Source organism: Semicossyphus pulcher, unplaced genomic scaffold (assembly GCF_022749685.1).
Source record: "Semicossyphus pulcher isolate SPU_LCO1_2020_fin unplaced genomic scaffold, fSemPul1.0.p SCAF_1, whole genome shotgun sequence".
Lineage (NCBI taxonomy): Eukaryota > Metazoa > Chordata > Actinopteri > Labriformes > Labridae > Semicossyphus > Semicossyphus pulcher.
In genome coordinates this window covers 4,307,847-4,324,179 of record NW_027211603.1, presented here as the reverse complement: position 1 = coordinate 4,324,179, position 16,333 = coordinate 4,307,847, and the positions used below count along the sequence as shown (strand labels likewise).

Below are 16,333 nucleotides of genomic sequence, written 5' to 3'. Positions count from 1 at the left end.
CGATAAATGGGAACTGTGTCCAAATACGTCTGGAAGTTTTCTGTGTGTGTGTGTGTGTGTGTGTGTGTGTGTGTGTGTGTGTGTGTGTGTGTGTGTGTGTGTGTGTGTGTTTGCATGCTTGCACACTCACATTGGCACTGAGTTGTGTCGTCAGGGCGGAAACCTTCTCCTGGGAGGCGTCCAGCTCCCTGCGCAGCTTGCGGATCTGCAGACGTAAAAAAGCACGACATCAAAAAGCAGCAGGACAAAAGCACACATACCTGCTCTATAAAAGCATGCAACACCTGACAGACGCACACATACACTTGCATTTAGATATAAAATGAAGAAAGAAATGTGGCAACCACTGAGGGAGTCTCCCAGATTGGAGGTCTGATATGTTGAGGTTAAGAGATGAAAAGCAGTGGGGGCATAAAAGAGCACATACAGGTGTACGCAGGTGTTCAGACAGGAACAAGGGCCTGGTACAGGGTCACGCACAATACAGTTACATGTGTAACCAGACACAACTGTGAAAACGCCCCCGTGTTCCAACAAGTCCAGCCACCGCACATAGAAAATTAAAGAGCTGAGAAAACACAGGAGAGAAGGGATGTGGGCGTGCTGAAGCTTACCTCCGACTGAGACTTCTCCTCGTTCTGCGAAAACAAACATCAGAAGGAGAGAAAATCATTAGAGGAAGCACTGCGTTAATGAAAAAGAAGAGCAGTCGAAGCTGCCCGAGGTCAGACCGAGCACCACGCATATGTCCTGCCTGCTTTTTGATTTATTAGCTCCGCGGAGACGAGCTTTATAAACTGTGGAGGAGATTGTCTGGTGTAATATGTCTGGAAAGCAGAGATATCCTCCTGAAGGCATTTCATTGGGATGTGTGTGTGTGTGTGTGAGAGAGAGAGAGAGAGAGAGAGTCCATTGTCCTTATAGGCTGCACACAGAACAATAGTAAGAAAAGACAGGTAGGAAAATACATACAGAGTGAGAGCAGGCAAAACAAACCCTTGCACGAACACAACACGCCCTGCCGTTACTGCTGCTGCACAGCAAAACAGTGTAACATGCAACACCCACATTTACATGTAAACAAGCTGCACGGGCACTGAAGCTGCAACTGAACAGTGTTTCTTTCTTTACCAGACTGCAGCTGTTTTTACAGCTCATTCGTAGTGCCGGGTCAGCTGACAGGGAAATTAACAGTCTCATTTGAAGCTAAAGTTTGATGTTGGTTTAAAGCTTTAAATGTGATTTAAAATCAATCAACAACACAATGTTTGTGTCATTAGAACACTTTGAAACATTTATGTAAAAATCAAAAACTAAATTTAATGATTATAAAAAAAGAAAATCCTGCACACTGTATTCTTGCTAAGAATGCAAATTCTCCCTCTGGACCGTCAATGCAAGGTTAGTAATAAATTGTGATGCTGAGCTAGTATACAGTGTGCAACAAGACTGAACTGATACTCTCCTAAGCATCTGCAACAGAGATTTTTGGATGTGTGAATATTTCCTTTGCATATTATATCATACAAATGAAGAAATATTGAATAATTTAAAGACTTTTCCCGCATTTATAAAGTATTAAACTTGCCAAATATGTTGTGCTTTTGGTCCTGCTTGTTGCTTATATCTCAAATATTTCTTAGGTTTCCTCCTAACGTCTAAACTCAGAGAAAAAGTATGCTAACTAACAAAAGAGAGAAGAGAAGATACTTCTTTATTGATCCCCAGGAAAATGTGGGTGTTGCAACAGCACAAAAACAAAGCAGCAAGAATTAAATACAAATAGATGTAAGGATAGATAAAATAAGAGAACACCTGCACCTACTGCACTTCCATCTACATGTATGAATCTGGCTGATTTATCCCTCTATATTTGATCCCTGTCTAAATGTTTCTTGATTGTTACTAATCTTATAACAACAATAATTGTGCAGCGTTGGTCGAGGTTTGTGCTCTCTCTCTTTTCTTTAATGAGGTTTTCCTTTCCTCCAAATCCACACCTCTCCAGTCTTCACGGCCTGTGGGAGACCTGAACACGGCGCTTGTGTTGTGACAGAAGCGCCGAAGCAGAGCGGCTGATAATTAATGATTTTCCTGTGGTTCCACCTTCCGACCACGAAGCACTTAAACAGGTTTCAACAGCCTCTTGCGTGAACTGCACAGCAGAGTGTGAGCACGTGTGTGCAGCAGCGTAAGTGGATGTTTTACAAAGTGGCATCTGTCTACACATAGTCTGCACTTCCAAACAGAGCTGTCAATCATGCACACGCACAAAACCAGCTGATCCTAGACACGCAAACAGAGCAGTCTGTTTGTCAGAGACGTATAGACAAAACACAGAGCGCCCACTCTGATGCAATCCCGTGAGCTGTGCACATCATGGCAGCAATGCTGAGTGTTTTCAGACCGGCAATAAACAGAAATAAACACATAAAAAGGAATCTAAAGGAAACAACAGGTCAGACTGGCAGCAGCAAACTTGGTTTTCATGTTTTAGATGTCGGATTTCCAAACATTAGATTCGTTTTTCATTTATCAGTCAGCCCTATATTGATAAAGAAACAGGGTATCTGCTATCATACGTTTCTTGTTATTATATTTACAGCTGTATTAAACTCCAACAGAGCAAAAAAGGCAGAATGAAGAACTCCGGCACCCTCCAGCCTTTCTCCTCCTCCCTACCGTGAGCTGCCAGGACGTGACCGTGCCCGTCAGGGATAAAGTCGCCATCATTTTGCCTCCACTCTCTTCCCCCCTTTGATTTCAAAACTGTCTCTCTTAGGCTCGGAGCGGCAGCATGTGAGTGGGGATCTAATGTCTGAGAGTTTCTCTGCTACACCTGCCCAGGTGAGTAAACCAGCCCACAGAGGGAGGCGGAGCTATGCTGGGAAGACTAGGCTCTGATTGGCCACTGTGGGCTGTCCCAAGTTTGGCTTTGTGACTACAGCCAGACCTTTTTCTCACAGGGTGTTTGAGTCACCTGGATGGATCAGAGGGTAAATGTGTGACCGAGTATTTGCCAACTGCAGGACTCAATATTTCATAATTTCAAAGGCAAAAGCAGAAACTGGTCGCTCTTGTTTCTGCGCGGAGAATGGAGCAATCTCAACCGCAAAAAACTGCCGCAAAGATTTTTTAAAAACAAGATGTTGCAGTTTAACTGCCAGAACGGTTTAACTCCTTTGTGTTGAGCTGTTTCTTCATTTGTTTTAAGAGGTCATTTTGATGCTTCACTTAAAGGTATAATCTCAAAGATTTTCATTTAAATGAATGTCTGTTAAGTCACTAACTACAGCTGAATGAGGGAACACAATGGTGATGAAAGCCTTTGCATTTGCAGTATTACAGACTGGGTGTCTGTGGAGACATTCATGGAAAAAATCACAAACAGCGCCCAGTTAGTGACGCGTTTTCCATCAGCCAGCAGTGGTTGGTCTGCCAGAGAGGGTAGGCGGAGCTAAGCGGCTGCTTTTCCGCTCTCTGCAAGTCTTGCGAGTAAACAGTAATCTACTATGGCTGAACAAACAAAGAAAAGATGGATGACTACAGATACAACTTCAACAAGAAGTGAAAATCCAAAGAAAAAGAAACAAACTCGACGCTCAGATGAAGCAAACAGTCTGAAAAGGAAAGCGACCGTCAGCCAGGAAAATCAAGAGTTACAACCGGAGCCAACCGTGGACTTCTGACGCCATTAGGTGCCGCCAAAGAGACTGAAATCTTTGAGATGTAATCTTTAATGTGTGAAAAAAATGCTGGTGTTTTATTACTGAAACAAGCACATAAGGTCTAGTTTAACACTTTAAAGTAGAGTCACACATACGTACGTAACTTTGTAATTTTGATGCTGACATAAATATAAAAAATTTTCTTAGGGAATTTCAGCAGTTACAGCATGTATAGTGAGGAGCAAGACAGAAGACACACCCTGGCTGGAACTGGTCAAAGAATCATTATGATTACATCACCGAGGCACTGCCCGGTGACCTATGCCCTGAGATACTTAGAATATTAAACCCTTAAACTCTGCTTCTTAAAGGTTGTGTGCAGGATATTTATAGAGGGGAATATTTTACAGTAAAAGGTACACTTGTCATTGTTGGAAAAAAAGCTTCATACTGTAGGACTAGAGAAGAATTCACATCCAGCCTCATGTAACTCTTGACGTTTCGTGTACTTACAGTGGAGTAAATGGAAGACGTGCTGGAGACCAGAGACAGGGATGATCCGTGAACTAAAGAGACAGAAAGTAAAAGTTGGGATTAGTAAGAACATCTGCACACACAACACAGACCCCCCACACGAACCACCCACCCTGCTTAAACCCCATCCTCCAAACACCTTTCCTCCCCACGTCTGCACTTTCCCTCTTCAGCCCCGCCCCCTCCTGAACATACTGCCAGCAGCTCTGCGGTCATAAAGATAAAACTCCTACATGCATGCTACAGTTGGGCTGTGGCGCAACTAATAACAGCCCAAGCATTACTGTGCTAATGACTCAGCCGCTAATCACACATCAGAGGCCCGGGACACAACGCCAGCTCTGTTTCCTGCCTGAGCGCAGATCAGGACGGATCAGCAGTGTGATGTCACCAACCACACGGAGAGGCTGGGCTCGCTCACTCATGCACCTCACAGGCAGCAGACATTCGTTTACCGAGGACTCACTTTTATCTACATCTGGTCTAGACGGTAAGGTGTGATAGGAATTAATATTCCCTTCAGATCTCATCGATCGGCCCGTACAAGTCTTTGTTTTAAGAGCTGATTTCGAGCTGCAACAATGATCTTAACCCATTAGCCGGTTGACAGAAAATAAATTGGAAATCTTCTTTATCTGCCAAACGTTCCCTGGTTACAGTTTCTCTATGTGATGCTAGTTGCATGTTGCTATAATGACGTCAACTATGCAGACAGTGCGCAGGAAGGGGAAGGAGAGGTGGAGGAAACAGCTTTGATCTCAGTTTATACTTGTTGACCATCTGTGTCTCAGAAACATATTCGGTTTCTCCGGACCTAAAAAGAAGGTGAGCATGTGTAAAGGTGAGTGGGAGGGTTTGGGGACACGGGGATGAGGTGACAGTGCGTCTTGGTGTTACTCTCCCACAGGACAAAGTGCTGGGTGGATGATGTGACTTTTGTCCTGTCAATCAACCAACGCTCGGGTAACTCTACACCTCAGCAACATACACATGTACACACAAACAGCAGCCTACATACTGTGGTTCCACACACACACACAAAGAGGGAGAAAGTAATGATGGAGGTTTCTTGTATGTCATCACGTCTCTCTCATGCCTCTCACTGTGATCCCTGTAATTACCTCCTCCTCTGAAAGGGAAGACAGACTCATGGAGCGGGGAGAAGAGCGAGACAGATCTGCTACCGGGGGGAGCAATAATAATAACTTTGTGTCTGCGTTATTGTGCATGTGCACATTAGGTGTGCGCTACCTGTGTGTTTGTAGAATAGCTGCATACCAGAAAAACCTCAACAGGCATTTGTTTCAGAGACATGTATATAAAAGAATGCTGTACGTATCCTTTATAACACACCTTCCAATCATCTTCCAAAGTTAACACTGAAAAATCAACTTCAATCAGTTTGCATATAAAGTTAAAGTGACATCTGAGCCAGCCACTGAAGTAGATGAAAAGTTAAACCCGAGTTAAACGCATGTAATTTCTGACTAACCCTAACCCCCTTCATCAAAACAATAACAAAACACATAGTTTGATGACTCCATGACGTTATGTGGGATTATGGGAGTTGTTGACATCATTAGTAAAGTATGAAAATCTATCTGACAGGGTGCCAGGTTAGCTCAGCGGTAATCTCTATTTACAGATCTGTAGGCGGGGACGTGGTTTTTAGGGATGGCAAATGTTCTGGTTTCCGTTTGTATTATTGACCAATCACGCATCAGCAGTCTGCGGCGTACGCAGGAAAAACAGTCCGTGTGTAGAGCAACAGCAGGTGGAACGTAATGCAGCGTAATCGTCGTCAGAGTACGGTCGACGGGATCCCAGATTGGTTTAGCGGTTAAATCGCTGGATGCCTCTGCCCTTTGCTGCGTGTCATCCCCACTCTCTCTTCATGTTTCCAACACTGTCCTCTGTCCTCTCTCTCAATAAAGGCATAGAAGGCCCCAAAAAATGATAATAATCAAATGAAAAGTTTTATTCACAAAGGGTTTAGTCACATAATCTGATATAGCCTAAAGTAACTTCAGCTGACACAAACAGTTTGCAGACTTCCTCCCTCACTCTCTGATGTATCATCTGGTGTTTCCCGCGTTTCCCCCTGAAGACGTGAACAAATGAAACACACTGCTGCCTCGAATGACCTGCAGATTTCTCTGGGTTTGATCTTTGTTGGAAAGAATGAGGAAAGAACAACATATAGAGCCTTTCTAGTAGGGATGTAACGATAAATCGCAACACAATAAAATACTGATACATAAAAGGAACGATTGAAATCGATGAGAGGAAGAGCTGAATTGCAACACTCCTTTTTAAACAGCAGAGGGCGCTATCTGCTTTTGGCTTCTCTTGTTCGACGTCATTGCGTCTCTTGCATTTGTAGCTGCATAGAGGCGTACGGAAGTGGCAGCAGCAGGAGAAGATTTTGAAGTTGAGGACGCACAGGCTTGTTTCAAATCGGGAGCGAGGTGAGAAGGAAACGGTCGAGACAAAAACAGTCTGCAAAGATCGCAAAGCAACATGACGCAGCTCGGAAAACAGCACCACATAGAGAAGCTCGAGACACCAAATCATTTAAACATAAACAATTATTTTAACTAGTTTAAAAGTAAACATCTAGATGATTTCCTTGTTTGTGAACTCTGTATTTCTGCACTTTATATTTGCTGGTTGAAGAAGGGCCTTTCTCACATCACCTGTCCAGTGCACTGCACTGCACAAAACCAGGCTTTTATGGTGAAGAAGGCAAGATGCAACGAACGCGGGCACATCTGGTCAGGTTGAAATGAATCTCAGTCGATGTTTTTTTTCAGAATCTGGCAAAGAAAATGGAGCTTTCAAGTCTGGATTTACCAGCTCTCTTAAGAAACACGCACACAGCTGATTCCCCCGAGGCACGGTTACAAAAGCAGCTCCAGTGTCGATGGGTTTGCTCCCCAGCTCTTTGTCCGTCTCTCTCCCTTTATACGCCAGCACTTACAGATTAACTACATTTCCCATGCCATCCCATACCATGAATTATTGATTCTAATGTACTTTACTTGCAAATTAAAGACTATCTTATGGTTAACATTAAGGCTTATTGTTTGTTTTGTCAGTTTACTTTAATGTAAGTTACATTATCTGAGTGTTTAAGGTGGAATTTTCCATTTAAAGAACCATTTTTAACACAATACTACGCTCACCTCTATCCCAGTCTTAGTCTGAGCCTCTAAATCAAAGCTCTGTGTTTCCCTGAGCGGAGGATTGAGCCGACTCCAGCGGAGTAACGTCGCCTGAGCGAGGATTCTGCCTGCTGGTGGGAAAAACCCGCCTGGATACTTTTCCCAATAAACAAGCTTATGAAAAAACAAAGCCGCACCAAAGCTGATTATGGATTTCTAAGGGGATCGAGGGCTTTTCTTAGAGGAGCGGTTGTAATCCCTCCTAATGTTCGCTAAACAAATGGAATAATAATTCTCCTGGCGGGGAGGTGTGGAATAAGAAAGAGGGTGTTTCAGAGTCATAGAAAGATGGAGGCATGCAGGTCTTGGAGAAGGATTACACCTCATTACAGATTTCTACAAACTAAGAAGAAAACACGGCCAAGAATCCAAGAGACTCACTGAATATTCATCACCCTTCCTCGTCTCCTCTTACCTTCCTCGAAGCCGTCCCTGAAGGAGCCCGAGCGGCTCATGGTGCGAGTCTTCTCATCCAGTGACATGCACGAGTTCCTCAGGCGGTTGTCGCTGCAGGGGTCAAACGAGGCGTCCTGATTGGTCAGGCTGTTGTTGCGCATACCGGCGAGGTTTATTTGAGCTGCTGAGGTCGGACTGGAGGCTGTGAAAATGATAGAAGAAAAATATTAGTCAAGTAAGGATTTTTTTTTCTTTATTGGTGTTCTTTAAATTATTGTTAAGTCTATGAAATGTAGAGAAACTGTAAAACATGTATATTAACACCTTCAAATTACAAGTTTTTCTGACTAGCATCTTATAAATTGATATACTGTACTTTATATAATATCATTTTCTCAACAGTAAGACCACTGCTGTTTATTTTGCTCCATTTTTATTCTACTTCTGTGTTCGGAGTTTGTCATGCACCAAAAGCACCAAGACAAGTTCCCTCTATCTGTCTGTTGTTTACGGTGAAACAAAGCAGAAAAAACAGCTACCAAAGGATATTTTTTTTGCTTAATAAATGTCTTAAAAGATTGATCTATCACTTTTCTGACAGTCGACTGATAAAATAAAGTATTGATATGAGTAGAGTCATATACAGCTCCCGAAAAAATCAACAGACCAGTGCAAAAATGTGTTCTCTCTCTGGTTCTACCATTTTTTGATGACCGCCGGGGTCAGCCCTACACACGGGTCTGTATGTGTCTGACTGACTGACTGAGCAGTGAGTGACGGTACTTTCACAGCCGTAGAGAGAGTTGCGACATCGCAATGGAGCATATTGGACCTCCACTGACGCGACTCTCTGTCTATACGAGTAGGCTGGGCTGCTCCTCCGCTGTCCTCACCTACATCCTCAGCGTGCACCTGCTTTCAAACACGTTGTCATCGGCCTCATAAGGACAGTCCTTGTAACACATTGCCCACAAAAGCGCACATTGACCTGATGCGGTCAGCCACATATGAGGTTTTGACCTAGTCTTGTTAGGTTTCTGTTTGAGTAAAACAAACTTTTGTTTTCTTCCTACTCAAATAATGCAAAGAAAACAAGCTCATGTTCATGAATCAACAGAATACTAATGTTTTAACTCGGGAAGAGTTCACAGGTCAATGTTTGGTGGAACAACCTGATTTTTAATTACAGTCTTCCAGTTTTGGAGCAAAAATTCAAGCAGCTCGTCTTTGCTCGATGCTCGTGACGGTCCATCCTCCTCTCATCACATTCAGGAGGTTTCAGGGGTTCAGATCTTGATGCTGGTTTAGGGAACATTTGGAGTGGTCTCTGAACTTTTCCAGAGCTGCTAATCAAACAGATGCTCGATGAAGTTTAATCTTTATTGGGAATAAATGTTTTTCCTTTTAATTGAAGAACTGTAACTTATAACTAAAAAGAACAAACTTGGTTTTAGCTTGATGGTGATGCGATGAAGTGCCACCATGTTTTTGAGTTCTGAAATTGTTTGCGTGTTTTGGTGTGTGAGTGGCGTACCGAGCTGTCCAAAGTTGAAGCGAGTGCCGGAGGGGGAGGTGAGGCTGGAGCCGGGGGAGAACGGGGAGTTACTGGCCGAGTCCTGAAGCCCGCTGGTGGAGTGTGAGCGCAGCCAATCACGGGCCTCCTCGTGGCTTCGCAGCTGAGGGGACGGCCCATACCTACAGGAAGTCAAAGAAGAGTTAAGAGTTGAACGAATGACACAAAACACGACAGTGTAGATTTTCTGTTTTGCATGATAAATTGATTTTCTTTTTACAATCAGTGACGTTGATTTTTTTCTCTTAAGCAGCCAGATTAGTAGCTGTGATCTTACATTGTATGAAACATAATGACACAAACTCCAACAGGCGTGAACATAGACTGATTCTCAGCTGTGAGCAACAGAAACAGGTGAAAAAAAGCAAAACAGAAGCCAAAGGAAAAAATCCGACCCCCAAAATCAAGCCTGCGACAGCGTGAGACAGTGATTGCTCTGCACGACGACGACAGAGTGACATGCCTCTTCACAGAAGCACAACACGACAACACATGTGCCAAGTGCCAAAAAACAATAATGCATTTTTAAAAAAGCGTGAGCACAAGCCTGGAAGAGTGAATGTAGACGCAGAAAATAAAGAAACACAGAAGACAAGTTGGTGAACCAGTGTGCAAAAGCGAATTTAAGTCCGGAAGGAGGTGAGGTCAGTACCTGAGTCCCTTCTTAGGCAGAGTGTTTCTACCACAGTGTGTCCCGCTGTGGGAGAGAAACACTTCAGAGGAGGAAGGCAAAGGAGGCAAGGAAACATGGCTGCATCTTTCAAGGACTACCTAATATCAAATTTCCCTACTTATACACTGCAAAAAATCTGTATCTTGCAAAGTTATTTTTGACTTTTCCTCAGCCCAAATATATTTTTTAAACAACTTAAAAGAGCACAGATTAAGGCAGGATTGCTACACTGGACTATAGAGAAAAAATAGACCCAAAACAGCAGTTTTTCCCATCATACTTGCTGTTTTATTACATTCACATGCTGAAAATAAGACTTGTTGGGCTCATAAACAGCAACAGATTCCATAAGATTGAGATTTTTGCAGTGTAACATCATAATAAACATCCTATGCTCATGACGTTTGCTGAATCTGCACCTCTATATTCTACCACAAGGTGGCAGTATGTAAACAGTCATAACAGAGGACAGCAGACCACTAAACAAAACACTTAAGCTGCCAACATCCACACAGACAACCTCACATTTACACTCACATATTCCCATTCATACAGGAGCGAGAGGTCCTAAAAATAACCACAAACTACCACACAGAGCGACACGCTTCCTCACAGAAACTCTAAAACTCAACAAGCTAGCACACAGGGCTTCTCTCTGTGCGGCCCTCTGTGTGGCAGCAGGTGGTGGTTTAGCAGGAACCTCCACAGCTGTCTCAGCAGAAGCCTAACACCGCACACAGGTACATTTACCTGTCCTGCTTCCGAGGCAGCGTGTTTCGGCTGAATATAGGGCTAGCGGAGGGGGAGGAGAGGGGACTGATGGAGGACAGGAAGGAAAAGGCACAACAGACACACACAGAGAGAGAAAGTTTTAGAGGATAAAAAAGATGAGGAAATCCTTCAGAACAACTGTGAGACTCTTTGAAGTTAATCAGAAAACTCAGAGAGGAAGGTGATGTAATGGCCTCAGAGCTGCGACTTCGTGTGCTATTATGTTCTGAGACATTCCTGCCACATTACACAGTCAGCCTGTCAGCATGGAATCCGCTACAATGACCACAATTACTGTATAATGGACTGGGGACGCCATGGGATTCTGTTACTCAGCTAGAGTGTGGACAGGACGGAGAACAAGAAGCGACACCTCTGCACGAGGGAGGCTTTGTGCATTATCTCAACTCTGGACTCTATGAAAGGACTACTTTAACATTGTTAGTGATGGAAGACGTATTAAGATCCTGGAAGTATCGATATCAACAACAGGAAAAAGAAAAGATCCTGCACTTCACTAAAAGTTTCAACTTCTCAAAGCCGTAGGGCCTGTGTCCACTAACGGTGTTTTTTGCGCTGACAGCACCCGCTTCTCACCAGAGCTTACTGTTGCTAGGTAACTGAAGCTGTCTGCCGGCACTTTCGTTTCCCCTAGTAGTGACCGTTACGTCTGTTTTAACTCGCTCTGTATGCTTAATATTTAAAAAATAATATAATAATAATATATAATAAAAACAATGTAAAGGAGTCGTGTCCTGGCGTTAGCAGCAGCTCTACACCTGGAAATTTTTACCCTTGTGAAAAGGAAAGGATTAGCTTCTGCGCCGCCTTTGTTGTTGATAAGGTTGGTATCTGAAGTCCCGCCCCTTCTTGATTTTGATTGAGGGAGAGGCGACATTGATGAGCGAAGTGTTCCAAGTTGAACTATTTTCAACTGAGAGCGCAGCGACTAAAAACAGCTGAGGGTGTGTTTGTGTTTAGGATGTTGCTGAAAACCATTAACTGAACTGAAACTGAAAATAGGCGCTGCCAGCTGTTAGTGGACACATGCCCTTATATAATTCACATGATCCTTTTCCTTACTATTATAACTGATGCATACATGTGCAAGAAGCATGTTAATGTTTAAGCTACTTGAAGCTAATTTCAGTTACTGCTAAAAAAAACAGTTGGGCTATTAAAAATCTAGCCCAGATAGATACATATGGTAAAATAACGAGACAATATTAACCTATGAAATAAATTGAATAAAAGTAGTAAAGACAGCCTCTGTAACTTCTGAAAGAAAAGATGCTATATGGATTACACAGAGCCCCAAAACCCCCACTCTCCAGTGTCCTCACCTCTCAGACATGCCGGTCTTGACGCTGCCGGTTCGCCCCAGAGCGGACAGGGTGTCCTCCCTGTGGGTGCCGTGGCCGGCGCTGCCCAGGCTCATGTCGATGGACTCGCTGCTGGTGTGCATGCTGCTGACGGAGGGGAATCCCATGCTGCCCGCCCCGCCGTGCCCGCCTAGCGTGCTCTCCCTGCTCTGAGCCGAGGAGCTGCTGAAGGTGGTGCCCCAGGTCAGGCTGTTGGAGGGGCCGGTGGAGGAGTAGACCGAGCCGGGACTGGAGGCCTGTGGAGGGGCGGAGAGGAGGTTAGCATTGCGTCAGTGAGTCTATTCAAGTGCTTAAACGCTAAAAACTTTTGACTTTTGTAAAGGGCTCTGGGATATTGTGATTAGATCTACCTGTATTCCCGACTGAAGATAAGACAAATAATAAAGACAAATAAAGAAAAAATAAAGAAAACAAGCAGTCGCAGTCCTGACATGCTGTAAGAAAACTATTTAAACTTTTGAACCGATGCTCTCCGTCTGTCAAAACATGACTGCTGCTGAAAAACAAAGCCCTGTGCGTCACTTTATGATTAAAAACTAGTCTGACTAAGGCTTATGAATCATGTCGGAGTGAGTGTCCGGGCATGCTCGCACCGTTCTGCTCTGCTTTAATACTTAGCCTACAGTCAATCAAACAAGCACCTACGCTGCGTATCTGCAACGCTTCTGAATATGTGCTTTTGTTGTTGGAGGAGTTCACCAGGTTTCTGACATTAGTCACATTAGAACAACATCATCCGTGTGTCACCACCAGAAGCCTCATCATCACAAACAACTTCCCACATCTTTAACACACACGCTGAATCATCACTAAGCTTAAAGGTACATACTGATTCTAATCTTAAAGGCAAACATAACGTCCTGGCGTGACAGTCCACCTAGACTGCTTGGATCCTTGATCGTCAGGTGCTTCCATGGAGAACAATACTAACAAAAATGCTAGCAGTACAGTGGTCCTTTGAGCTAAATGCTAACATTAGCATTCAGACTTACTGGGAATCAACACCGAAACTGTAGCGTCAGCATCTATTTTGCAATCTAGTAAGTTGAGATTCCTGGCCATAAACATCCATCCATCCATTATCTATACGGCTTATCCTGCTCAGGGTCGCGGGGGGGGTGGAGCCTATCCCAGCTGTCATTGGGCGAAAGGCGGGGTACGCCCTGGACTGGTCGCCAGTCAATCTGGCTGACACATAGAGACAAACAACCTTTCGCACTCACACCCACACCTACGGGCAATTTTAGAGTCACCAATTAACCTAACGAACATGTCTTTGGACTGTGGGAGGAAGCCGGAGAGCACGGGGAGAACATGCAAACTCCACACAGAAAGGCAAAGGCAGGCATGTGAGGCAGCAGTGCTAACCACTGCACCGCCGTGCAGCCGGGGGTCGCAGTGATGCCAAAATGTGTGCAATGTGTGTTAAACATATTTTGCAGAAAAACATATCAGACACAATTTATAATTTCAAGCAGAGCGATTTATACATCTTAAAACATGACTGGAGCTGCTCTTTAACATTGTCTTGCTGAGGAGAACATGCATGCCTGTGCTGTTAAGGTATTTCAGTCTGGACCAAAGTGGGTGCAGACAGACAGGCCAGCAATAGGGCCACTAGCATGGCTGAAAATAACTCAAATGCCACACAAAAAGGAGCGTTCCCCCTTTTCATAGTAAGTAGTGGGTGGTGAAAGGTTGGAGAAAGTCTACAGCTGAAAATAGCAGCGTAACTAATGAATAAATGGCTGCTCCTGTGACACAGCTCTAGACGAGAGCAGGCTACTACACAGATTTTAAACTAAAGATTCATGACTCTAAAAGCCCGTATAAAGATTAATATCACTGCTACTTCTACAGGTTCTTGCTCACCTGCTCGCTGCCCAGCGTCCCCATCCCTGATCCCTGCAGTCTGCCTCCAAACAGCGGGCTGTGGGTCTCGTTGTCCCCTCCTCCCAGCCCTCCGTCAGGAGACTCCAGCACCGTGGTCACATGGTTCATGGTGGCATGGGGGTTGGAGATAACAGTGGAGTTCTTCATGTTCTCCGCCGTGGTGACCGGAGCCTGTTTGCTGGGCTTCCCACCGAACAACCTGTGGAAGTAAAAGAGAGAGGGGATGAAGGGGGAGGACTGGGGCTTAAGTCCTAATATCCTTTTGATTCTTATGAGAAGGATTTGTTATTTTAACAAGTCACATGATCGGATAATAAAGGGAGCACTGTGCCAGAACAAATGTACAGATCTACGATTAGTGAATTCCCACACGGAGAAAGATGCTTATTCTGTTTATCTATTCAAGGAGAAAATGATGTGATGATGCTGCACACGATCATATCTTTTACAACCTTGTTATTTTTAATTGCTTAAAAATTGCTTTCTGCAGGTGCTGAAGTTGCCTGAGGCTGTAATATTTTGTGCATAAATGTAAATTTAAACCTGACGTTGGTGCGAGAACAAATGTCAAGGGGGTTAGCAAAGTCATTAGCATGCCTCCTCCAAGGACTATGAATATTAAGAGCTAATTTACCAACTCCTTTCAAGTAATTATTCATGAGTTTTTTGGTTTAAAGTGTTGGACAGACGGAGGCAGGCTGACTGAGTTTACCATCCTCAAGATCCTGACGCAGACAAAACATCCGTGTTATTCTTTATTCTCTTTGAAACAAGGAAGAAGAAGGAAAGGAAAGGTAGTGCTCGGATTAACTGAAGGCTAAAACACACACACACACACACACACACACACACACACACACACACACACAGGACTCTCCTGCGTCTCTGCTAATCCTGGGTTACAGTTAAATAGCAGGCCGGGCAGTGATGACTGGAGCCACGGTGGGCGATAATGGCAGCACACAGCCTCTTTGAAGAGTTATCACTCCCCCACATTAATGAGGGCAGAGCGCTGAGGTAAGGGTAAGACTCAGCTCCTGTTACCCCACACCCTCCCCCCTCTAACCTCCAACCCCCCCCTGCACCGCCAAGGCTGAGGCTTGGCAGCTGATCAGCGGAGCTCAAGGCCTGCCTTGCACAATGGCCTGATTTAACCTCACTGAGCCTGTGTGTGTGTGTGTGTGTGTGTGTGTGTGTATAAAACAAGCCCACACGTGTGATCCTTACTCACCACTGTTTATCCTTTACTAACACGGCTTGATTACGGTCTTTTAAATATGTGTGTGTGCTGTATGTGGGTGAATTCAAGCCCATACAGGAGGACAGCACTCGTTGCTCATTCGTTAGCCGTCACTGTGTCTGCAGGACGACTGAAGATGCAAAAATGTCTGAATGTGTTTACCTGCGTAGTGTCGGTGAAGACACCTGCTGTCTTCCTGTCAGAGGAACAGTCGCCGCTCCTCCGCTCCTCAGGTTGTCGATCTCCGACACGCCTTTCTCCCGATCTGTCTGATTGGCCAGCAGCCCCCCTGCACCGTTGGCCTTGGTGATGCTGAGTGAGTTTTTCCCGTGTGAAGTGACACTCAGCACGGCGGCCTCGATGCTGCTGGTGGATGAGCGGTTTCCGTTACGTGCGGATGCTCCTGAGCGGCTGGGTCTGGGCAGGCTGCGGTACTGCAGCGTGGAGCGGGCGCTCATCGGGAGGAAGCCATCATCGTGGTGACCCAGCGCCGACCCGCCTTCCTGCCCACTCGACTTCAACCCTCCTGCCAGCGAGCGTGCTGAAGATTTAGGCATCTTCCCCAGGGTGGCTGAGCCACTGGTGATGGTGGCACCGCTCGCAGTGACCATGGTAACCATCCCATGGCCTTGCTTCTTGAAGCCGAAGGTGCTGGTAGGGGTGCGTGAGGTGAGTGTGTGCGTCTGGGAGTGAGGGTCTGAGACAGTGTGTGTGAGGGCGTGTGTGGTGGGTGTGCGGCTAGAGGAGTGCGAGTGTTTCTTTGCCTCGTCGCCGCTGCTGCGTCCTGCGTCTGAGGGCGAGCGGTGGAGGCCGTTAGGACGCGGAGAGAGACGACCCTTTTCTGACACCTTGACGTCGTCTGTCTTACCTGCAGGACACACAGGACAGGACGACAGTTAGTGGATTCATAAAGATGGCAGAATCTCCACTTCTCAACTGGCTATGCCATAAATGAAGTGAAAACATAAAGACAATCCCT

General features: G+C 45.0%; 1 protein-coding gene across 4 annotated transcripts in view; it reads right to left on the bottom strand.

Annotated features, from left to right (window-relative positions):
* Positions 1-16,333, bottom strand: part of nav2a (neuron navigator 2a) — a 128,173-nt gene that overhangs the window by 16,775 nt on the left and 95,065 nt on the right. For 2 of the 4 annotated variants that reach the window (XM_069667953.1, XM_069667944.1), the window contains exons 8-17: positions 15,517-16,222; positions 14,127-14,313; positions 12,183-12,475; positions 10,819-10,884; positions 10,048-10,092; positions 9,357-9,517; positions 7,842-8,024; positions 4,182-4,234; positions 615-638; positions 131-205 (exon numbers count right to left, since the gene is read on the bottom strand). In XM_069667953.1, coding sequence (XP_069524054.1) covers positions 131-205; positions 615-638; positions 4,182-4,234; positions 7,842-8,024; positions 9,357-9,517; positions 10,048-10,092; positions 10,819-10,884; positions 12,183-12,475; positions 14,127-14,313; positions 15,517-16,222 — 1,793 coding nt within the window. Of the gene's footprint in view, positions 1-130; positions 206-614; positions 639-4,181; positions 4,243-5,213; positions 5,271-5,674; positions 5,690-7,807; positions 8,025-9,356; positions 9,518-10,047; positions 10,093-10,818; positions 10,885-12,182; positions 12,476-14,093; positions 14,314-15,516; positions 16,223-16,333 lie in introns of all 4 variants that reach the window. The other 2 variants (XM_069667934.1, XM_069667862.1) reach the window with 2 other exon arrangements.